Source organism: Accipiter gentilis, chromosome 13, assembly GCF_929443795.1.
Source record: "Accipiter gentilis chromosome 13, bAccGen1.1, whole genome shotgun sequence".
In the NCBI taxonomy this organism is placed as follows: Eukaryota; Metazoa; Chordata; class Aves; order Accipitriformes; family Accipitridae; genus Astur; species Astur gentilis.
The window spans coordinates 828,240-853,701 of NC_064892.1; the positions used below are offsets into that span (position 1 = coordinate 828,240).

General features: G+C 38.8%; 1 protein-coding gene across 1 annotated transcript in view; it reads left to right on the forward strand.

Moving 5' to 3' along the window:
- Positions 1-25,462, forward strand: part of NALF1 (NALCN channel auxiliary factor 1) — a 479,644-nt gene that overhangs the window by 451,218 nt on the left and 2,964 nt on the right. The window contains exon 2 of the mRNA XM_049816016.1: positions 16,567-16,738. Within this exon, the coding sequence (XP_049671973.1) occupies positions 16,567-16,738 (172 nt within the window). The remainder of the gene's footprint in view (positions 1-16,566; positions 16,739-25,462) is intronic.

A 25,462-nucleotide genomic window follows, 5' to 3' on the forward strand; every position in this document is an offset into this window, starting at 1 on the left:
GATACGCAGGCTTGCCATTGTAAAGATCGTTATTAGTATGGGTGAGATTCCCAGCATCAAGAAGAGCAGCTGATGGCAGAAATTATGGATTTGGTTCTGTGCTTTTTTCCCAGTCTATACTCCACAAAATACCATTGTATACAGCACAGGTTGACAGACTATGCTGCCAGTGATGGCTTTCCAAGATGCCTTTGATGTTCAAAAAGACAGCATCTTCATTAAAAAAAAGAATAAAACCTGTCAATATGAGAAGAAATACAGCTTCATAAAAGGATAATTAACTAGGTCACAGGCTAGCAAAGAAAGATCTGCAATTATTACATTGAGTGCATTCAGGAAAGAGGCACTTTGAAAGTCACAGCAGAGCTTCCAGACATAACAGGGTTTCATTAAGGAACAAAAATCATCACAAAATGACAGTGAAAATTTAAAAATAGCTATATGTTTGAAAGTTCTAAAGCATCTAAAGTTCCAAACAGAAATTTAAAGATCAAAAATAACCCGTGGCTTAATTTTAACTTATGAGATGTTAATGCCTTTGGTGAAAAAAAAAAAAAAAAAAAAGTTTGTTGCTATTGAACCATTTTGATTACATTTTCTATGTCTTTCTGCATTTTTTTTTCTTCAGTCATTGCTGGAGGAATGTCACACAGGAAACATGGTCTGTCCTGGTGCTGCAGCTGGTCACAAGCTACCTAAAGGTGCAGGTTTAGCCTCCACAGTCACCTGAAGTCTATAAATGAATGGGACCGCACAAAAAGACATAGGGCTTCCTTACTCCTCATTCCCAATTAGTGTCTCTCCCACGCTTGCAAGTCACAGGGCTGGTTCACAGGTCTGATTCAGCTGAGACTTAAGTCAGTAAAGACCTGGTCTGCCTTAAGATATGGCTGCACTAATATTATTCCCAGTACAAGAGTGGTAGCAGGAATGTGCATCTACTGTAAAGATGTGGGAAGGTTCAGCTATTTTTACAACAGCCTGTATTTATGTTGACTTGCAGTCATCATGGAAACAACGTGAAAGAACAGGGTAATTAGAGAACCTGGGTCTAAACTAAGGACTTGCATTATAAAAAAGCTAATCTGTTTTCTTTTATAATTTATCCTTCAGGACCTTTTTTTTGCTAAACATTTAAGTTCTTTTAGTATAGTAAACAGATATCTTTTTACCTTTTATCATTTTATTAAACAATGTGGGCAAATCAGACCATGCATTTCCATTTGCTGCTTTTGTAGGGTTCCCATTAGCTTTGGAGGCAAATATGAGTGTCCAGTTCTTGGGCACTAGCACATGATTTATTCACTGTTGTCTCCCACTGAAATTAAGAGTAATTCCCTAGAAGGCAACTGTCCACAAGACAACTGTCACTTGCAGGACTTTATCAATAAGCCATCCCATCCTCAATCTTGTTTCCACAGTAGTCAGCAATAGACCTTGCATAGGAAGAAGCCAGAAATTTCAGAATACGCAATAGCACAGAAATTTCCTGATCATTAAATCTGAAAGTGAGAGATTTTCTTAAAGACTTTGTTTCTATTATACTAGTACTCTTTCTGTTAGCACTATAAGGTATCCAAGCCACCTTGTGGACACCTGCATTTTAAGTATCTAGTGCAGTAGCTCTCCTAAAGCAAGTATAAATGCCTTTATATATGCAAAAGTGAGAAATCAAATCACTGAGAAATCAGGTTCTTCAAAGACAGTAGCCAGTACACCTAGGTATCTAAGATGGGCACAGTTTTGCTCCCTGAAGGTCTTCAAAAAACTTTTTTTCCTCTGTTAACTATACAAAGGAACATATGGCCTTACCTTAGAAAGAATTTTCTGAATCTTATTTGCTTGTTCTCTAGAAAATATTATTGTTTGATTGCCAAGTCTAAGCATTATATGGAAAAATATTTCCCTTTATAATTTCAAAAGTAAGACTTTTCTGTTTTATTACTTCTTTGCACCCTGGTTCTGGGACATAAAATAAGGAGATCAGAAAATTGTCCCTCTTCTCTACAACACTCATAATTTTTAGAATTTTCCTTGCCACCATCTCTTTTCTGAAGTTTCATGACTCAGTCTTTCAGTCTTTCTTCAGAGGTCCCAGTGATGGAAATGCTGTCTGCTTTTCTCTAATTTTGTGGGTAGGTTTATCTTTTTCTGGGTAGAGTATTCCAGGTAAGCCTGTGGCACTAGCTATGCAGGAGACAACTGTTTCTACCTCACTTCCCAGCATTCGTGCATCCATTTGTTATCTTTTCTGGCTGTAACTGCACAGACATCACTGAACAGCAAGATCCAGATAATTTTCCTGGATCACATACTAAATTTAAAATCCCTTATAGTATACAAGTAGTTTAAATTTCCTTCACAAAGTTTCATTTCTTTCAATTCTTCAGCACTGAACTTCACTATTCAACAAGTTTTGAGTTCAGCTGAACATTTTGGGTTTTTTTTGGATGTCATTAACTTTTTTTCTTTCTGTACTCTTGCTTTCTTGTTGTTTAACCCTCTTTCTAATGCATTTATACATTACTAAGCAAAACATAGCATTTATGAAAACCTGAGACGCCCTGCTTTTAAGCTTCTGTACTGATGAAAACCAACTGGTTATTTTCTCCCCTCCCTTTGTTTCCCCTTACCCAGTTCGTATACATGACTGTATACTACTCGCAAGCAGTAATAATTTGTTTACTACCTTTTCTGGAGATCTTGTGAATGGATTTTTGAAAGGCTAAATAAATTGGCACCAGAATCACATTTTCATTTTTATGCTTTGGAAGAATTCTAATGCATTAGAGAGAGAATTTACCTTTGCAGAAATCACACTGGTTAGCCTTTCTCATATCACCATTTACACTTTGTTTTATTATTCCACTTTGAAATATTGTCTTAACCAACTTATTAGCTTCCAAATATGTCTGTGCCTTACTTGTCAGAGAGTCTCTGAATGCTTCAGGGAATCATTCTGAAATACAAAGTACAATATTTTCTACTCTCAAGCCATCTTTTCTTAATGACAGACAGTACAATTTTTGGTAGCGGGTCTGGTGTTTTATTCTCAAGCTCTTTGGTAGTCTTCCAACATTGTCTTCTATTTGCTGAACAAGCTGTAGCAACAGCAAATGAAAGTAAATTTGAAGGGCAAAACTCTGCATCACAATATTTTCCCTGATGTTTCTGACCTATGCAAACTGTTAGGTGTGTCAGCAGATAGTTGCACTCAGACTTGACCCCGTGTAGCACATGAAATCATCTAAGAAAAGCTGCAATGAAGTAAATATTTGAAAACCTGAGAGCAAACAACACTTCTGTTCAGAGAGGAAAAGTCCCCTTTACAACAGCTTGCAGAAATACCAGTTTTGCATAACTCAGGCAGTCCTCTGTGAAAAGAAAGAGGGGACGAACATGCTATTGTGACGGCAAAGTTAAATATATATAATGCCATAAAAATAATGTGGTAGTGATTTGGTGCATTCATTACAAGCTCGTCTTGTTTCATTTGTGTGTAACTCTTTTACAATATCACTGTGGAAGACACAGTATCTTTTTGAATATCATTATTGCATACTTATCAGTGAAGGAATACAAATGAAATATAAAAAAACACTGAGCCCCAAATCCCCTGATTCTCCCTAAGATGGCACCACACTTAACAGGATGCCTCTAAAGGCACATTTTAGCTGTAAGTAAATTGATATTAATGTCTGATGTATAACAAGAATATACATGGTTAAGCAAAATGCCTGAAATTGAAACAGCATGATATAATCCAACAGGATCAAATAGAAAGAATTTTATAGCAAGCACTGCACATTATGATATAGCGTTTTATTCATTTTCCCAGACAGACACTGCATAAAGCAGTGAAAGCATTTTGATATTTCAGATAAAATCATATATTTTAAGTTTGATACTATTAAAGATGATGGAAATCTGGCAGAGGAAAAACAAGGGATATTTCTCTTTATGGAGATAATTGCTAGTACAGCAGCTCACAGAGTAGTATCACACTAATCATACAACTAGATAAGGCTTTTTTTGTGTTGTTAGCTAAAAATGTTACCTAATGTGACCTGTCTTGTAATTTCCACCTCAGCTAGCCCCAAGAGTCTAGCACAAAACAAGAGCTTTTTCCCTGGACTAGGCATGCAGAACTGATCCAAGTATTAGGCACTGTAAAGATAAGGCATGTTGTATACGTTCTGTATGTTATTAAACCCAGCTATTTCTTCTGCAGGAGTGTATGGTAATGCTGAAATTTGGCCCTTTTGGGCTGGAATCACTGAGACATTCCTGGGTCTTCTCTGGAAGCACAACAAGGTTTGGATCAGTTAGACCTATTTTTTCCTTCCAAGAACTGCCAGGCATCCAGACATGAGAACATGTTAGACCACCACTAACGTAGAAAAGGATTGGGAAAAGTAAACAAACAATTGTATTTTGGAAATGCAGGATAGGAAAGTAGGAAGAAAATAATGGAAATAGACAGGAAGTGAAAAGAACTGTATTATTCGCATCTTCTTGACAACTGAGGGAAGCAAACATGCTACACAAGCAAAAAAGAAGCTTTCATAAATTCTATCAGAAAGCCTAATGAGATTCTTTGTTGCAAAAATACTCAAAGTTAATGTTTTCATTTGCCTGCTTGCTCAACAGCTTTGAATCCTGCATCCGTGATTTGCTTGTGGTCTCACTGTTGAACAATCAGTCAACAACAGTGCAGTCTACGAGCTCTTCAAGACCACAGACCATCACTAGCAGTAGCTGATGACTGTGCACTAATCCCATCATCCAAAAGCTCTTGAGGCTTATTTTCTACTACCAACTCTCATGCCCTGAGACTGAAGCTTTTTCAAAGTAATACCTATCTCATACTCTCCTGGGGAGAGCGTGTATGAGACAGAACTAATGGTCTGGCACACAAAATTAGGTAGAAGTCACGGACCTGTCTTGTCTTCAATGGAATCACAATTCAATATCTCATCTTCATATTTGTTCCTTCTAATTGACCAATAATCAAGATTAAGTGGCTTAAAGTGGTAAAGCACAATTACAAGTTTGGGGGATATAAAAGATGTATTAGAATTTAAGTGGCAAAACCTGATAAATCTAGGTATTTGAATAAGCATTTCTAGTGTTAATAGTGCTTGCAAAATTCCACTTTAATCTCTAAATGTCAGCAACAATATCTGGCAATAATCTGTGCTTCCAGCATTGCTCTTTGTGTTCAACTGAATCAGCCATCTCTGCCTACATGCATGACACAGTATATGACTGTAGTGTTTGAATAAATGGAGAGGGTCCTAAATATCTTAAATTTGTTTTACTTATCTTTATACATGAGTAAACGGAGTAGAAAAGATCAAAACTACACCTCAAATTCTCTCCAAGGTAAATCCAGTTATGGGAGGGTTAATATATAAAAAGAAAAGTTCAAAGACAGTCAATGAACTATGAGCCTGATGATGAAGTATAAATTGCAGAGGCATCATGGGTTCTGTATGCTGGTAAACAACATATACACTAGGTTCCAAGGGATTTCTCAAACTATATTATGTTGAGATTACACAAATAAAATAGAAAACTGGGGGGGGAAGTAACACAGCTTCCTAAGGGGGTTGCTTGAGCTTGAAGTCTCATGAATACTGTATTATATGGTGTAAGAGCTCTGAACGCTGAACTTACAGACGTGAGCTGTCACTGTGGGCTAAACTGCAGACAGTTTGCACAGATTCTTAGACAGACACTTGATGCTTCCAACCCTTCTGGGAAATCAGAGGTGGGAAGATTGTATTTCAGCCTCTCTGCTGGTGATCACCCGATTGGCAGGTGAAATGGCAAAAGGTATGTGCAAGTTGTTGTGTTGCTCTGTAATCTCCTGTGATAACAAGGTTCATTCTGCTGTGGCAAATGTCTAGTCCCTCGCAGAGCCACACCAGACTGGGGAAACTCCTCACTTGGGACACCTGCTCTTGGGTGAAATTATTCTTGAGTTTATTGGTGAACTCTTTGGAGAGCTTATTGTGCTCTCCCAGAAAATCTGATTTATTGAATACATGATCACAAGCTGTCATGGCTCTGACTGCAATGTCATATATATCCCCATCCAGGCCAGGTTTGGCTACCTGGGGTCAAGCCAGCTTTTGGTGCAGCTGTGTTGCCTCAAACCAGAGCTGTGAGAGAAAAAAACCATGAGAAGAGGGGACCTGTCTCCTTTCCTTGGGAGCTGCTTTTAAGCCCAGGCACTCACCATCTTCAGGTGTCTGGATGTGTCACTTCAATGTCGTAGCAACAGCATGCAACTCTGAGGTCTTTATGTCAGTCCATTAAATGTAAAGGGGAGAGGTAGCACAACTTGAAGACATTGAGTGTAGCAATGTAGAATAGTGCAGTGGCGTCTCCAGTTCTGTTCCTGCATTCAAAAATGTCTAGAGAAAGAGTAAGGCCAATCTGCTTTGTCTCTAGATAGTTTACAACACCATAAAGTTCTTCTAATAAATTTCAAAAGACCATGATTAAAATAAACTTGCGGTGGTGATACCGACATCATCGTTAATAGAGTCTACACTACGACAGGCTCCTTCCATTGTTATGAGTTCTTGGGGTTTTTTGCCTTTTTAATAGATTTCAGGTTCTAAAGGATTTGTCTTATCTCTGGTGCCTTAATTTTCTTATTTCTTCTGGATTCATTGGCTCCTTGACTTTAGCTTTTGTCATCTTATTTACTGAATTTTCAGCTGCTCGTTTGGATTTAGACAGAGAACTTTCCCACCTGCATGATCAAGATGGAAATTCAGCATCGCAGTTGAATAAGTCTTGTGCTTAAAGAGGTTATAATTCCAAATGGAAAGAGAAAGTCAAGGCACAGAAAACTATTTCTCTGTGTATGTTTATATCAGCCTATGACGAGTCCCCTCATCTGCCAGGAACCTGCAGCAGCTGTTGCAAGTTGATTGGAGGCCCTCTGGGCCCATAAGGGGTTGTCTCTTCTGAACAACCCTGGAGCTTTGTAAGGAGAAAAAAATCAGATCCTTAATTTGAGGATGCAGAGGATAGAAAGAGAGAGACTGTCCCGGCCTCCTGCATGCACTGGTAGTCAGCAGTATCAACCTTCTGAATAATGTCATGTTAAGCTGATTTATATAGACTGCCATCACTTTAAAAGTGATGGAGAGCAGAATTGAACACAAAGACCTTCCCACCTTGACAGGTCTCTTGGGTCATGAATTCAGATGTATTTTTAGAACAGACTGTAAAACTTTATAACAGGCCCCTGCCCGTTGCGAACTGACTCAAAGTCAGTGGTCCTAATATCTTCCAGGGAAGCTGATCAGACACTTTAAAGATTATTCATTTGTTTTATTTTAGTCATTTGAACATTTTAATACAGCATCTGATTAGGTGGAGTACTACTAAGCTCACAAACCCAAAGGCTAGTGCCCCCTTTTTGCTTTTTACCAGACCACTTATTTCTGTAATGAGTTATTTAATTTTCAATTTCCTTTAAGCTCACCCAAAAGGATGCTTGTGATCTTCAAAAGAAAGTTTCTTTGTGATATTAAGAGCTAAGACTGAATTCTGATACAGATTATGAGTTCAGGTTTTAGGATATTATAAAACAACAGAGAAGTTAATCATTATGATGACCCCAATTGATTGGATGGCTAATCACCAGAAAGATAGGACTGATGGATCTGGGTTTTTGCACATCTGTTCCTTGCAGAAGCTTAATTTCTTTTGGCAGATAGGAACATTATAGATCTTTTCTATATCTGGGTCTAATTTCTCTTTAAATTGCCAAAGTGACAGTGAGACGTTGATGCCATCTACTCTGCAGTAATTTCTCTATAATCAAAGAAACATATTTGTATTAGGAGCTGGCGTATTTGCATCTTTCTGGTTGTCTTTTCCAATATAAACAACAAAGATGTGAGCAGAGCAGCTTGTCAGTTCTCTCATTTGTATTTGGTTAAAGGAAATCTTGTTATGTAGTATATGAACTGAAGCTAAGATCAACAATGTTCTGGCAAATTAATTTCAACCTTGGTTTTCCTTTCCCCTATCTTCAAATAAAATAGCATGTGTGTCTTTCAGATGAAATTATTCATATAATAGGCAAAATAAGGAAAGAAACAAGTTTTCCTATTTAATCTACGGTCCTTTAGGAAACACTAATAGTTTTTGTCTCTTAATACAATTGTTTGCATTCACTAACATCAAGATCTTCAGGATAAATATTAAAATACTTAACTTATTATATTCCATCCATGAAGATACAGAAAGTCTTTATGATAATAAAATATAAATAAAATCAAAGGTTGAAATAACCACCAGGCAGATATATTTGTTCCCAAATTACTGTAAATCTCAGGCATGCTTCTGTAATATGAAACAGACGTTCTCATATCCTGGTGCATTGTTTTAACACAAAGAATTTAAAAAAATGCATGTAGAATGGAAAAACTGGAAAATATAATGTCTGTTCTACAGGAAGCTCAGATTACTAATTTCTGTTCATTCTGGATCAGATTTAAAAAAAAAAATAATAATCAAAACCAAAATTAGAATTCCCCAGAAAAAAAAAAATGTTGGGTGTGGGTGTGGGGGTGTGTGCATGTACAAAGCAAGTTCTCCAAAAAGCAGAACAGCTTTGAGTCAATATTAATGTAATAAAATACAGAAGTGTGATATGTATTTAAATGAATGTTTTATGAGCAATGTTTGGTTGTATAAACAGAATGACAATAGTTTATTTGGAAAAAAAATGTTTGAACCTTATTGAAAAATATTTCTCCAGTCAAAATTGTTTGATTTTGGTAGTGTTGAAATAAAATTAAAATGACAACTTTTTTAAAAAAAAACCCTTTTGTCTGTTGAAAGCCTGTTCCTGTGAAATATCTTATTTTCAGCAACTGACATCTTGGAAAGCCCCTTGTTACATATTTTCTACTGTATGTAATGAAGAACGTTTAATCACTTGATGGTACCACTGACTCTCATTGGCAAAGACACCTTATGGAGGACTGATCCTCCTACCCAGTCGCTATTGCTGCACTATTTGTGTGCGTAGTCAGCCCTATCCTGAGGCTGCCCCCAATCTCAGAACGGGACTGGAAACGAAGGCTGGCAGCAGAGGAATGTCACCAGCAGCCCCGCAGCTCTCACGGGCAGAAGGCTCTCCGTAAGAGCTGATTTTTATTCCATACTACACATGCAAAATGCAGTTTTCCTGAAGTCAGACAGCCCTTACTGCTCAAAACTGACAAAGTTCCTGGGGGAGTTCACATTTGTAACACTACCCTTGTCAGACTTAATCAGGTCTTGTACCAGTTAACCACCTATATTTGGGTTGTGTAGTCTATATAAAATACACTTGTAACCTATCTAAAAGACATCTCTGCTTGTACAATGTGATATCTCAGGTCCTGATGCACAGAGCAGAAGCTGAGATTGACCTGAGTGTTTCTTAAAGGAGATGCACTGTCACTCAAACCAACACATAATATCCTGGTGATCCAAATATAAAAAGCCTTTTAGAAACTGCACTGCCCAGACAGTGAGTTAGTTGGTAGGTGACAGTAGCTATTGCTTCTCTGCTGAACAGCATGCATAAGATTTAAAGTGAATTTTACAGCAAAAGCTTTAGCACAGGAAGAAATAGGCATGCTCTTCTGAGGGCCCTCACTGCTGGCATGAAACCCATAATTACATTAAGATCTCGTCCCCCTATTTCCTGTATATATTGTTTGATATATTCATCTTTGCCTGGCCAATGTTCAGGCACAGTTCTGAGTGCATGAGTGGATATCTTTATTTGGGTAAGCGAAGGCTTAGAAGGTTTTCCAGCCTTTACGAGTAGCTCTTCTCCAACGCTGTTATTGACAGCATCTCAGCTCATGAAGAGCACTGCTATTTTTAACCCCCTAATATACCTGGTGACCCTACCCTTTAAGGTTGTGAGATATTAAAACAAACTACAATGAAGTAAAGGAAGTCAGGCTGAAGTCAATGCTTTAAAAATGTTTCTAGAAAGGTTGAGATGGAAACCATAGAAGAGACAACATTATTGATTGTGGTAATGTCACAGAATACCACACAGAGACAACAATTCACCCAGACTCAAAAAAAAGGCAATGCATGGGATTTAAACTTATGCTCTAACTTTAAATGCACATATAATGCCTTTAAATAGTTCATACGTTCATAGGTCTATGAATCAGGCAGAGATTAGACACCTGAAGTAGTCATCACCTGTTGTATATAGGCAGCATGTTGCGTACTAGAATCTTTAAGGTTACTTTTGGCTACAGAAAATCATGTGCTGAAACTGAGGCTGACAGGAAAAGAAGGGTTTTGCTCTCCGTACACTGCTTATTCACTGTTGTTGTTAGTGAGTCAGCATGGGCTGGGGACCACTGGGGTAGAACACACCAAAACTTGAAGGCCACTTCACTATTCTGCAACCCAGATTTTTTATTTTTTATTTTTTAATGAATGCTGTTTCTGCATCCAGGTCTGCTGAAAAAGCTCAGCTTACATAATAAGTTATGCCATTAATATTCTTGGCAAAATTAATTGTTAAGTCAGTGACAGCCTGAGGTACTCCTTAGGATATATAACGACTGCAGAGTTTAGCTCAGAATACTCACAAGCTTTGAGAGAAGCTGAGCTGGTATCATATCACACCGTCTCAAGGCAATATTGTTGATTCCTTTATCCCAAGAAGGGACAGTTTCCTGATGTGGGTGAAAATGTCAGTGAACAGAATGCCTCTGAAGTTCATGAGGGCCTCTTCCTTTTCAACTGACAGGTGGAATTGTGAAGTTGTTCTCTGAAGACTTCATTTTCATACTGAGGAATTAATATGGTTGCAAACATCAGTGCAAAGCAGTTGAAATCTATTTTGATTCAGAAAGTTTACCATTTTGAGAAAGCTTCTGTTGTGACTTCTCGCTTCCTACTTTCTTTCCCTCCCACCATCCTCCACATCGACACAGTAAGAGTTACTTGATGATTTCTAGGTTCCCTTTTGTATTATTATTTTGACAAGCCAGCCAGTAACATCAAATTTTTGTTCAGTGAAAATAAAAAAGTCATTTACATGGAGAATAGCTAGAGTAAGTACTTCCTGGAAATTTCACACTGTTCGTTAAGAACTGTGATGGCAACGGCAGTCAGGTACAACGGGGGAAGGGACAGAAGAAAGCCGAATTCATCTCTTGAAAACTATGAAGAATTGACAGCCATAGAAAATGAAACCATTCGAGCTTTTCCATTCTGCTCTACTGATAATTCTCGTGCAGTGGGACTCGGATGATTCAGGCTATGTAGTCAGTCTGTTTTAACAGAAATCAGGCTATTTTGTATTACGTGTATTGTGCTTGTATGAGTGAGTGAGAATGAGAGGGGCAGGGAGAAAGACTGTGGGCATATATGCGTAGTAAATACAAATACATCATTTTTGCAGTCTTAGAGAATACTGGTCACACAATTAAAGTTAGTTTTGTGCAGTTGCACAGCCAGCTGTGAGTCAGCTAGTGTAAGGAGCAGGGCTGTGGTCAGCCAATGCACCGTTCTACCTGGTGGTACCGTACGCATTGTGGGCAGCAGCTATGGGCCCCTCTCTGGGCAAGTGATGCAGCTGTCTTACCTAATAGTTCTATCTGGTTGCCTTTCAAGACCAGAAAGAATAACTCTGAGGCACTGTCTAACCTCACATGTGATATGAGACACAGAATTTCCTCAAAAGAGACAATATCTGGGCTGCTCTTCCCCACAAAGAGACAAAAATCAGTGTTCTTCCTGATCTCCTGATCAGCACACGCTGCTCTTTTAGTTTCCCCAAATTCTCCACACACAACCTTGCTTTCTTCCTTTTAACTCTGAATCCAATTATTATCTGTAATGATTTGACAAGCAAATGCCGTTTAGTGTCTGGTTTGTTTGTGGAGTGTTCATTCCTTGAATTGCTGAAGCTGGGTATTTGTTCTTGGTCAATGAAGTCGCAGAATATTTTTTCTGCTTCCAGACATTGGCTTGAAACTTATACAGTAGAAATAAAATGAATGCCAAATAATGAATTAATCTGCCTAATTAATATTACATTTTAATCATTTTATTATTTATCATTTTCAAATACCAAGAAGATTGCAGTGAGGATGATTGTCCTGGGTAGGCACTTCTGCGTATGAATACAGGTATATAAAGCCAGCATTGATTGGTGGACTTTTTCAAAAGTGTAATTTTTAATTTTTTTCCTACAGGAACAAGGTAGTGTAGGTTTAATTTATTTAGGCAAGCAAAATTACCACTAAACCCTTCTGAGATTTTGTAGTTATGCTTCTGTACATGAAAGATGACCTTATTCTTATGTGATACTATCTTCCCAACATAGTGTCTTGACTAATAGCCAGGACTGTACCTCTTTCAAATAGAGTGCCTAAATCAGAACTTAAATTCACAAAATATCTGTTAACAAAAATGATGCTTTTGTCTTCTAAAGCTCTCATTTTTTGTAAAAATCTAGATTTCCTCTTGTTTCTTCAAAAGCTGTTGATAGTTGTGTATTCTTATATTTTCTCTATAATTTATATATCTTTCCCAATCTTATAGCTCAGTTTAATTCAGTTCATGTTGGGAGTTAGTTTTAGTTTTGTTTTCTTTAGTTGAGGATACAATAAAGTGAAAGCCCTATCTATTGCTGTCACAGACCCTCTTTGCTTTCCTTGAAATCGGAGACGTTTATTTGACTGACTTGAATCTTGAGAAAGTGCATGTTTTGAAGGAGCAAGAATTTTGCTCTAGAAAACTTTACTTAATGGAAAATCTAGAGGATTTTCCGTGCCTCTGGTTATTTAACACATGGTCTTCTCCTCACATCCACCTTCTATCTTTTCCATTGACACACTGAAAATTACATAGGAAAATACTAATAGAATCTAACTAATACTTTATGGTGTTCTATATGTAATATTTTTTAAGATGACCATTTATTGTGATTATAAATTTGGGGGTTTAGCCATTGATGTCTTTTAAAAAAAGAAAAATACCCTCTTATTAAAGCACAGTTTGTAAAGTGCACACTATACTCAAGATACAAGCCAATATGTATTTTCATTGACAGTTTCAGGCCTTGTTATACAGTGCATGTTCTAAGTGCATTTGGGATTTGCTAGGAGATAGAACATTTCCCAGGGTATAAGAAGGAATACTGGCTGATCCAAGGCCCTAATATCTGCTTTTCTATTAAGAAAATTTCAAGAAATTTCAATACATTTCAGTTCCAAATCATGGGTTTCTAGTATTTAAGCTAAAGAAGTCACCTTTCACTATCACTGAAACAAAGAAAAGACTTCGGACTGCTCGGGATCTACTTAACTCACTTGGATCAGCCATGGGACTCACGCAAAGGCTGCTGAGCAGCGAGCGGTATGCACAAATACAGGATCAGATCTTCTTCTGCACTCCCCGGTGGGTAGCACATCTTTAGGCATGAAAGGAAGATTTCTGTGTAAAACCTTTGGTGCCTAGAAAGTTTTAGATGTCCAGGAAGGATAGGAGAGGTTATTTGGGGTCTTTGTTGGGAAAGTAGGTGCTTAAATCGTGTCTGTCCTAGTCAGTAGGAGCGGAGAGGGACTATTCTCTGGTCTACCAGCTAGCCCAGCACAGTTCATCTGCAAACGTCTACATTTTTTTTCTTTTTTTCTCCAGAAAACAGCATGGCCATATGAAAACTGTTTACTGGGTACGGTGCTTGGAATACGCCTTTTCCCAGACCAATGGCTGGGCACTGTCTGGAAATATGTGAGTTAGCACAGCCAAAGCCGTGGAGGCAGCGTGCTAGCAGCTAGGTACTACAGCGGAGCCTGCTCTGGTGCTCAAGTCTGGCTCTGACCCTATTCTTTTTCCTTATCCAGATGTGACTTAATTCTACCTCAGCTGCACTATAAGTACTCGAGTATTAAACTGGTGCTTTTCCATGTTGTTCACTCCTCCAACTACTCAGGCTATTTCATGCCAGTTCTCAGGCCTGAAAAAGACCTGGAAAAATGGAGGATCTTAGTGGGAAGGGCTGAAGACCAGCATCTCCTCTCTCCTAGGCTCATTTTCAGGACCCCCTGAGGGTTTCACCTACTACTACTTGGACATCTTACACTGTTCTGCAGAGGTATCTTGTCCCACAGACCTGAAATTTCTTTTGCAGAAACCAGAGTATGGGGGTAGGAAGGCTGATAAGTATCACCATCTCACCCTGAAGTGGGATATGACCTTAGTTCACATCCAGACAGAACTCTGAAAATCTTACTTTCCATGTAATCTCGCTTGCCAAAACAGAGCAAAATGGGACCAACATGTTAAAAATCTTGATACAGACTGCAGACAAGGTTGAAAGGGGCTGCAATAAAAAGGATACAAAGTGGGAGGCATTTATCTGAGAAATGGATCTCAGGAACAGGTATACTCAAGCATTCTTTAAAAATACGGACAAGAGTTCAAATGTAATTTTGAGCCAAAGCTGAGGACTTGTGAATCAGAGCAGGAAGATGATGTGTACAAACTGAGATTGGATACAGAGAAATGGTCACAGAAGCTTATGATTGCATTATTTAGTTCTGGTCTTGAATAAACGTTTATTTACCGTCTTGCTTAAGTAGACACATGGGTTTGCTCATTTTCTTGTTACCATGCATGGTGTGCTCTTCAATACACTCCCTATAAACTGATGTACATTTTCAAATATGATTCATAAGCCAACTTACTACTCCTAGATCTCTTCTATGAAGAGAAGATGTGCATTCATACTAAGCAGGTTTACAGTGTTCGTGATCAGAAAGGAACATCTGTGGATATTTATCTGTTATCAGACCCAGTGTTCCTGTCTCCGAGCAATAGACTAGGCTCACTGACTAATTAAAAACAGAAAAACAATTACCTTATTTCTTTTATTCTTGGAAGTGTCAATATAGCAACTGAAGCATTAAAAATGTGGTGGGGGATATAGTCAACACTGGGAAAACCACTCGCTGTTTAAAAGTTTATTTAAGAACAAAAAGTACACACACCACCTAGTCTTCCTTCTCATTAATCATTTACTGTGGATAAGAAACCTTTGTAAGCAATTTGAATTTGTAATGAAAAAAATCATGTTCTACAGAATGCAGTAGGCAACAGCTACTATCTCTATAAAGAGATAATCACAAAACATAGATTAGTGATACAGGCTACACTTTATCACCTAGCAACCCTACCCATACCTGCCACCATTGCAAACAAGCTAAGACAGAAGTTTTGCAATTCTGGGACTAGTAAATTGAAACTAATTATACAGCGTAACCCACTCTTGACACTAATAAAATTATAATTCATGAGATGAAATATACTGAAATCAACCCAAACTGTTAGTTAGATTGCTCTTTTCAGGTGTCAGTTTTTGAATTTTCAGTGCTTCAAAATTTAATCTAAGTTTCCTTTTTTATTAAAAACAGGTCTAGGAAGAAGGAAAACAATCAGCTGACTATATTGCTTTTCAGCCTGTGATAAAGGAAAGGTAGTTGCTAAGATTTTCAGATATTCTGAATGAATACGAAAAGGAAATTTTCATTATATAACAACCTAGATAGCAAGCACCTAACCAGTAAATAATGTACTTCAAAACAGATAAGTGGAAAATAAAATGGGAAACAAGCAAACCTCTCTGTACTCAGTCATACAGGCTTTTCATCACCTTCATAGCCTGGTGTCCAATCCATTTTTGTGTGATCACATGTGAAACTTCTCTCTGTCCAAAAGGCTAGTTTAATTCTTACGACAAAGATCATTGCTAGAAGAGAATAGGCAAAAGGAACTAAAATCAAGATGTTTATTTGTTTTTCTGTTTAAATGATGATAATATTTGTAATAATCATAGGTCCTGCAGCCATGGCTACACAGCATCAGATGACAGCATCTTTAATGTGCTCCTTTTAGCTCCCAAACGTAGGCATTGCTCCTCACTGCTGCACATTTATCCCCTAGCCTACAGCTGCTGGTGTTCGGGAACCCTAATGTGAGTTTTAATGCTGTTGGCTGGATAAGGTTTTATTTGAAGGGAAGCAGCACCATCTATTGCAACCTGATAGCTTAGCTCTAGGTGATACAAAGAACAGAGCTGGCCTGGGCTGAGTTTTAAACTATTTCTTGCATGTACTTTCATAAGTTTTTCCCAGACCAGCTTCAAATGCGGTTGGGATCTCAGTTTGTATACGATAAGGGACAGGGACAGGCGTGTGTGGCATGTGTGCATGCATCTAATAAAAAGGTGCATCTAAGAGACATACTTGTTTACAAACTAAGACAAAAGAGTAGCATAAGCCTAGTCCTGACTAAGTGTTGCTTTTAAATGACTTGGCTGGAGTTTTCATTTCTGAAGTGGGAGGATAGTCAAAAGTTAAGATTATGTTTCACCCAGGTGATATTCTCTCAAAATTTGCTTTCAGAAGCAGCGTTAATGTAGGTGTGCAGTACAGCATGTTCTTCTAATAATGACAGTGCTATTGTCATCCATCTATACTTCTGGTTCTTCTCTTTTTCCAGACTGTCTACAAAGCCTGGCTCTGTTCCCAGTATTTTGAAGTCACACAGTTTCACTGCAGCAACAGAATTCCTTGCAAGCAATACTGTTTGGAGGTTCAGACGAGGTGTCCCTTTATATTACCAGACAATGATGATGTCATCTATGGAGGACTATCAAGTTTCATCTGTACAGGTATAGTATAGAAAAGCTAATTTCACTTGTTTTCGTAAATCTAAATGTGAAGGAGAGTATGGATAATGTTTCTTCCATTAGATCTAACTGTGAGAGCATGAAGGTATTCCTCATCACAAAGATTTGTCAGAGGTGCTAGGATTTGAGCCCAGATTTAGTAATGCACATTTATACTACAGCTTGCCACAGTCATTAACTTTACAAAATAAAATTACTAGAAGAAATTTGTTCTGGTTATTTTTTATGCTTAATAATTTGGTGGAGGATTTTTGTTGCTCTGTGTCATGCAGTACTCAGAGAAAGAGGCTCTGTGTCATGCAATATTCAGGAAAAAAAAAGAGAGAGGCAAGACCAGTTTGTAATATATTCACCTTTGTTCACCTGCTTTCCTATCTCAGATGGATGAAGAATCTGAGGCATAGCACTCAAAACTGTGCAGCAGCTCTTGGAAGGTAAATGTCTAAGGAAAGGTCTTTCACTAGTGAAGAATTTTAAGAATCAGTTGTTCACCTGACCTGATCTTTTGGTCTCTTCTTGAGTCTTGTTACATTCTGTGAGTATTTTAATTTTAAAAGGTATTGCTAATATATGTCTACGCATTGATTGATAAAATTATTTGGTTCCTTTTTTACATTCCATTCTGCTTCAAACACTATCCCAGAATGACCCAACCAGAGAGGACGTGGTAGGCAAGAAATACTTCTGGTACATCTCAGGTACCTCAGATACTTTTTTTCAGGATTTGCTGAGAGTCATCCACACAAAATTTCATCTCATATCAATGCTCTCTGAAGATTTCTGGTGTCTAGAGTATCATCTGAGAATCCTGAAGATATTTAGGCAACTTATTCCCACTAAATCAGTAAAAAGGCATTTCAACACTTAGGTCATTTGACAGCCTGGTCCCAATATCTGAAATTAGACAGCCTCCATCTTAAATTAGGGCTGCACTGGAAAGCTTGATACCAAATACGCTGCCCAAGGTAAGCTACTTAAAAGCAGAGTAAAATATAGAACCCCATAAATGTTCTATACAATCTCAGAAGCAGGCATAGTATTTGTGGCAGCTCACTTCACCTTATACCCTGTGTTTGGATTTAGGGGGGTTCTGGTAGCAAGATATTTACTGTATTTCTTCTTGAAGATTAAGCCTATTGTGCACAATCAAGCCATATGGAAAAGACAATATAATAAAATGTAAGCTGAATTATAATTTGGTAGTCATCAATAAGGTAATGGTGCTTAGCACTTCAATGCATTTCATAAATATTAATAGCCTTCCAATATGCAAACACAGCAAGCAAACGAGCATTATTTTCCAGTTTAAGATAGGACAGGAAAAGCTGAAGTGAGAGACTTAGGACATTTTTATTTACAACATGTATACAATATATGTGTGTGTGCATACATGTATATACGCATGTGTGCGCACTTACACACACAATGGCAAAGAACAAGCAAAAAAAAAATAAAACCATCTTAGTAATTATTTCAGAAAACCTCTCAGGAAATACATATCCACCTCTTCATTTTCCTAGAATATCTCCAAGTCCAAATTCCTTCCTAAAACAGACAAAATAGATGACTTTGCAAAGATTACTGACAGTCAGTAGCTCTGAGTTTGGGATGAAAAGCAGATTTAGAGGAGGATTAAACTCATTTTAGTGCAGGCATTAGTAGCGTGGGTATCTACACATAAACTCTGTGACTAAGCTCTCACTAGAGTCACTGAAGATCTGGTGTAGTCAGTAGAGCTGAGCGCTATTTAATTCAACCTAAGTAGGCATCTGCACCTGAGGAGCTGACGAGCTAACAGCGCTGGCTCCTCTCCATTTGCTGTAGCTGCCGTCGGTGCCCAAGATCTTACTGCGGACGCTTAAAACCAGGGTGACCTGAATCTCATCTCAGCAGTCCGCTAGCTGATATTTGGTTGAACTCTTTGTCCTCTCGAGACCCTCAGCATCAGCAGAGCAGAGCTCGTGTTCGTGGACCAGCAGGAGTCAGCACACTGACGCTAGGCAGTTGTGTGCAAGAGAAGATGCTGAGGAGAGGTACGGGGCTGAAATCCAGATTTTACCTGGCACACAGGCTCATTGTCACCCTCATTAATCAGCAGCTCACCGTAAGAGCACCTCCTGGCCCTAAACAACGGGAAATTGGTATCTGCTGTGGGACTAAAGAATTACACTTCTCTGCAGTTTAGTGAAGGCAGAATAATTTCATGCAAAGTGCGGTGAGTTCAACAGCACACAGCATACTCTACCTCAGCATAGCTTGTGGCTCGACAGTTACCTTGAACTCCATTTGCAGAAAAGCAACTGGAAGCAGGTCTCCCATGTCATGGGGGATGTCTTCTGCTCCGCTTTCTCCGAGCTCCTTTCTGGCAGACCTGTTCTGGGATTTCTAGTTACTGATCCTACTCTTCCTGGGCTGGGTGAAATTCATTGGCAAACCCCAAAAGAGTCAGGCCAAAGGTATTTCTATTTGATATTTATGTGCTAGAGCTGGTTGTCTGGTGTCTCCCTTCGACCTAAGTTTACCAGGAAGCTGGTCAGCATTGAGCTCTGCTATTGGAAACACAGCAGGAGCAAACTTCATGTTCAGGGATTCCTCATGAATGGCATTTTGCCACAGCCTGTCAGTCATTTAAATTAGGCTTCAATATCTCTGCTGCTCCTGGCTCCGATGGCATCCCATGGAGAGAAATGCTACAAGTCCTTTTTTGAAATTTTGAGTTACACATTCAGAGAAATCCAGCAGGAACTGAATTGGGTTATGTCAGTATAAGATTTTTTTCCCCCATGAAACTAATGAAAGACTAGCTGGCTAACTAAGGAACACTGTTAATTATAAAATATTTTCTGGACAAAAAAAAAAGAACCCCTCTGTTTATAGGATGATTTATCTCTGAGAAACTTCAAGAACTTGTGGATTCTGATTTTCTTTAATAATGTTTTAGAAGCAACAGTTTTATAAGAAGGGCTTCCCTTCATCCACTCCATGGTAACGGACTATTTCCTCTAAGGTCCGGTAAAGATTTGGTTAATGGAAAGACAGAGGACTGATTTCTATAAAACATTTCAATACACAGCGGAAGGCAAGTAACAGGAAAAGTTGTACCAGTGATACTGTTTTTATTTGATATTGATTACAGCACAGAGCACAGGATGTACATACAAATATTACAGACCATTTTCCAGTTGCAGTTAAATAAGAGGCTGGTGTGGCTTCATGTCACCAGCAGCGGTAGGAGCTGCCTCAGGGGTACCCCATCCCCATCCCACCGCAGCGGTGACCGCCTGCTGGGAGCGGGGCCATGGGGGCACCGGTGGACAGGGAACTCACATACTTTTTTTTTTCTTTCAGGGCAGGGTTTTCTCGAGGTTGGAGGCTGTAAAAAAAAAAAAAAAAAAAAAAAAAAAAGTACTGGAGGTTGTAAAAAGAAATAATAACAGAGGTTTTATCCTTCCCTGGAAGGCCTACGTGATGAGAAAACAGCATAGGACTGGCTATTTTTCCCAAGAAATTTTGCAGTCATTGTTATCTTTGACACCATCAAATAATAAAAAAATAAAAAAGTTGTAGTTTATAATATGGATTAATAATGACTTCTTGGAAATTCCTGAAGGACTGGTATAGTAAGTAAGAAGTATTCTAGCCTGAGAATGCTGAGAAAGTCTTATTTGATTACCTCCAATGAAAGTAGATAGTGGGAAAAGCAGAGGGCATGCTATACTAGTTGTCTATCACCAGAACTTGGCTTTTGTAAAAAAGCATGTGAGGATGTGAGACAGTTGCAGTGCAAGAGGAAGTAGTTGGGAGATTAATCAAAACAATCAGAATCACAGTGTGGTTCTGATTATGGAAACATGCAGTTAGCTAGGAAGAAGTTTGTGTTCCCCTCTCCCTGCTTTCTTCTAGGAAATAGAAGGAAAGAAGTCGTTCTTTCCATCAGGTGCTGTTCTGGAACATACTGTTTTTCATATTCGTTAAAATTGAATGGTTGCTTTCAGTTTAGACTTTCAGAGTTTATATCCATATGATTAAAGTTTCTAGTGGTTTCATCTAATGTTTCTTTCTGCAGCTCAGATGTTTAGAATTGCCCAGGCAAAACAAAATCTTATTGAAGGGAGATAATAATAGTGTTTAGGCATACATACACACACGCGGCAGATTCCAGTGAATGAGTCCCATGCAAAGTTCCACGTAAAGTTTTTTATGTAGCCATCTTTTCCTTTTTTTCCCCCAGTGCGAATGGAAGATGTGGAAGATTTCTTTCACGCATGTTCTCTGAGTGTGAAAAGAGAGCTGAAAGTTGTATGACTCTATGTACAGGGCACTGAGAAGAGACTGGTAATGACTCACAACTCCTGCTTTTCCCATGCCTTCCAAAGTAATGTGGTCCAGCAGCTGGCCTGGGGACTGGTCCAGCCCATGGACTGTTTCTGTTTGACTTGCTGCCATCTCCCAGTGGAGACAGAAAGAGGATGCAGAGGCCGTAAATCTTTTCTTCACAGCCAAAACTATACATTCAGGCCTGCAGTTTGCTCAAGGCAGAAAACATGAGAGCTCGGTTTTCACCAAATGATGAGCAGTTGGCCAGAGAGAGGGGAGAAGAGATCACCTCTCCTCTGCACGCACGACCTTTCCCCGAGCAGCCAGGATATGCCATCAAGACCAACGCTGCACTTGCATCCACATTAGCAATCTAGTTCAGGAGTGTACTTTTGAAACAAATCTCCTGTTCATAGTCCTTGCTCTTTGACTTGCACTGGGGAGAGGTCTTGGAGGATACAAACTGGGTTCCTTTGGATTAAACTAAACTAGGAGATGTGCTACAGGACCATGCCTAGCACGCCCCAACCGCTAATGCACAAACGGTCTACAGAACTAGACTAGAGCTAGAGTGAGGTAAAACCCCTCCAAATGTATTTAGGGTTGACACAAGATACTCAGCACCAGCTGTTTCATTATACAGATTTCTCTTCTTGCCCCAAACTACTTGTTAATACAGATGTAGCCTATTCTGCCTGCTGGGAGTACAGTCCCAAAACTGCTATCCGTGTGCCAAGTCTGGATCACTTCAGAGTACAGAATTGGGGCTAGCTGTGTTGCTAGGGGCTTTCTTTGTATTGATCAAGACTCACGGTCTCTTTGTGCCTTGTGGCATAACAGGGCCATCACCCAGCAGCAAGTATCAGGCAGGAAATCTCAGCCATCTTCTCACGCTCTTTGCCTGTACAATAGATGTCATGGAATTTAAAGGAGCACTTAAATTCCTCTCTGAAGGAAAGGAAGGGAATGTAGTGAGCAGCAATAAGGCAGAGATGCGTTGCATCAGCTTCTTCCAAAACCAGCATGGCACCCGCTGGTACTTCCTAAGAGCGGCGTCATCAGAAGGAGTCTTCTGTCACCAGGAGGAGCATCAAATTTGTCTGCTTTCCTGAGCTGAACACACTTCTGATACTTTTCAGTGTAGAAAGAGAAAGTAAGGGGAGAGAAGAGGTGAGCGGGCAGATGATTCAGGTGCTTTGAATCACTCATATCTTTCCGTTCGGTTCATATTAATTTAGGCTCCTAATTTCATGTGTTCCAATCAACACCACAGTTGCTTGGAATGCATGGTGTGAATATTCTCTCACATATCTATTTTTGGCAAACATCAGTAACATATTTTTATGTGATCCATGCAAAGTAATACTTCCTCAGAAACTCCTCCTCCTTTAGAGTAAAGAAGAGTATTCACCAGAACACTCAATCATGTTTCATAGCACACACTAATGTTTCTAAGGACATAGTGAGAATTATTACAGAGAATTCTCACCACTCTGTAGAAAGAGTTTGTTGACTAACAAAGCTCAACAAAGGTATTAGGAACAATTCTTTAAACTGCAGCTTCCTCTCAAGGGGTAATGTGTGTCTGGGTTTCACCAGCAGGTTTAGCTATGGAGTGTCTGTTTCAAAACAGATGCCCTGATTTCAGTGCAATTTGAAAAGCAATTTCCTTGAGAAAATTTGATATATGGAATGCATCACGATCTTTTCTTTGTAGAACAATTCAAGAAGAGAAAATCTCTGAATTCAATCTGCTTTATGTTCTTGGCAAACTCAAAAAAAAATTATATACTTAATCCAAATTCTTACTCTAAAAATAACTCATAATAATGTGTCATTTGCCTCCTGCCTACACTTCTTAGTAGGTCCTAAAATATCAAAATATTAAGCTAACACAGACAGCAGGATAAATCCCATTTTTGTTTGACAAGCATGGTTTAAATAGTTACTAGCTATGGACCTGCTTACAAGGAAAATTTGACACGGTTTTGCAGCAGAATCTGTCAACTAAATGGCTAATCTTTTTGACTGTAGTTTTCTTCTAGTCTAGAATATTGGGGCTTTCTCATGAATGAAGTCTCATATCATAATAAGTTTATTAGCTGCAAATGTTCTTCCATAAAAAGCCCCAGGCAATTAACTCATTGATATCCCTGAACTTTCTATGGTAACACAGTACTTTTAGGTATGTATGACCCGACTCTTTCAGGAGTCACAGGAGTAAATAATTTTGATCAAAAATTGTACATAACAGAAGCAAAACTGGAGGGGGAGCTGGGGAAAGCCAAATGCTTGCTAGAAGCAAGTTATCGGACCCTTATCCTGTATCTCAACACAGCAGAGATAAAACATAGCCTTGAGAGTTAGCTATGTACTTATTTTTCTGACCTGCAGCAGCTCAGTCACTTTTACAGGGATAACACCAACAGGAGGAAATTGGTCCTGTAAATATTTCAGGGAGAAAAAATCCATGCATGGTGAAGAAACACAATGAATTTTTCTTGAATGTGGACACGTACACACAGGAAAATATCCCAGAGGCAACTATCTAAAATAGTCACCAACGTATAGTGATAAAACAAAATTAAAACAGAGCAACCCAGATTTCCCCCAACCGTTGGAATGGAGTCCGAAATGGAAATTATCCTTTTTAAAAGAGCTGAACAGCCTTATTCACCAGTTTAAGAATAAGAATCTGTTTGACTAAAGAATAATTTATTTCTTTTTAAGCCTTCTTCTACATTTCATTTTATTACTTTTTATAATATGAAGGGTATAAAATACATGCCTAAACAGAAGCATCATAATGTGTCACAGACACAGCAATTTGGAAATTGAGAGGACCATCTGGATAAGATCGAAGAGTGCTGGCTTGCAGATCAGATGTAAGCAAGCAGCGAAATCTAGTCAGATAATATCTAATGTGTTCTCTTGCCTTCTGTAGTTGGGAAATGTTAATACTGAAATCTCAGAAATAATTCCCCAGAAAGAGAAATGTCATGCAGAGTGTTGGCGTTCACTGTTACAATGATGTCACTGCTGGATGGATCACTCTTGGCAGACATTATTTACTTCGGGCTTCACAATAAAATGGAGCATTCAAAAGTTCTGGTATACTACATCTACTTACCAGGTTTCTTCTTCTAGTTCACGGCCTTTTCTTCAAGCACAAGAAGCTTCGTATGCGTCTCAAAATAATCAGAAATCTATGTTGAAAAGAACCACAGTTTAGAGCTCTACAGAAAGAACATGAGGAAAAAAACATACAGTAAGATCTGGTTTATTTCTGTGGCTTTCCAAAATACTTATCCAGCAACGACAATAAATACATCAACCAGGCCAGTTTCCTTTGATGCAGAATACTCTGGCTCCATAGCTGTTTCTGTAGCAAAGAAACCAAGAAGTGAGCCAAGCCAGACCAGCTGCTGCAGGTGCAGATCCAGCTACAAGCATGACACATCCTGGGAAGTGTTGCGGTGAGCTGTGGAAACGCAACCACCTCTTTTGCATGCTGGTTCCTGAGCAAAAGAAATGCAAGTGCTCAACAGAAACCAGAGCATTCTCTGAGTTAGCTGGTGATCTAGCTGGGCAGCAGACCATGCACGCATAGACAGTCTTTGTGATTTTAATCCTCGTATAAGAACTTATGTGCAGTTTGCTGCTTCCCCCCCCCAAAGCTGTTTCCGCACAAAGTGAGTAACATGCTCATGCTGTCACACCTTTTCCAGTGTGATTCAGCTGAACAGGATACACTAGATTTATCTACAGTCATGTATCCATTAACATAATCTCAGTCAAATGAGTAGCCTTAATTCTTGCATCAGTATTAGTAACACACACTCCCTACAGATATAACTGCTGTGCCGATCATCAAAATGTTTTCTGCATGTGAAAAAACTATCTGGTTAAAAACCAAAGAGATAGCTTTTACATGACCTTTGTGAGTGATAGCATATTTGTCTGGAGAATGGTTTGATAACAAAAAGTATCCTGGCAAATTCTACATCCTTGATTATGACCAAGGTCCAAGAACCTCCATATGCCCTGAGATTTCTGCCGGTGAAATATAGGTGAGTGCTGGGAAAAGTTGGGAAAGGGAGATCCAGAGCTGAGAATTTTAGGTGAAAAGTGAAAATCAAAGTATGTTTTGAGCCAGTAACAGTTGGTAAGTCAGTCTGAGAAATACAACTAACGAACATTCGAGTATTACAGAGTAACGTTGTCCATAAGCTGAACTGATGTTTTTTATTTCTTATCCCAAACTCTGTGTCCATATAAAATGTTTTGATAAAAGAACAAACTAGGTTTTTTCTCCTGGATTTTCCAATGCTGATGTAGCCAGCTTTCCAGGCTTTCTGGCAAGTCACGGTAGCCTTCTGTCTGAGTAGA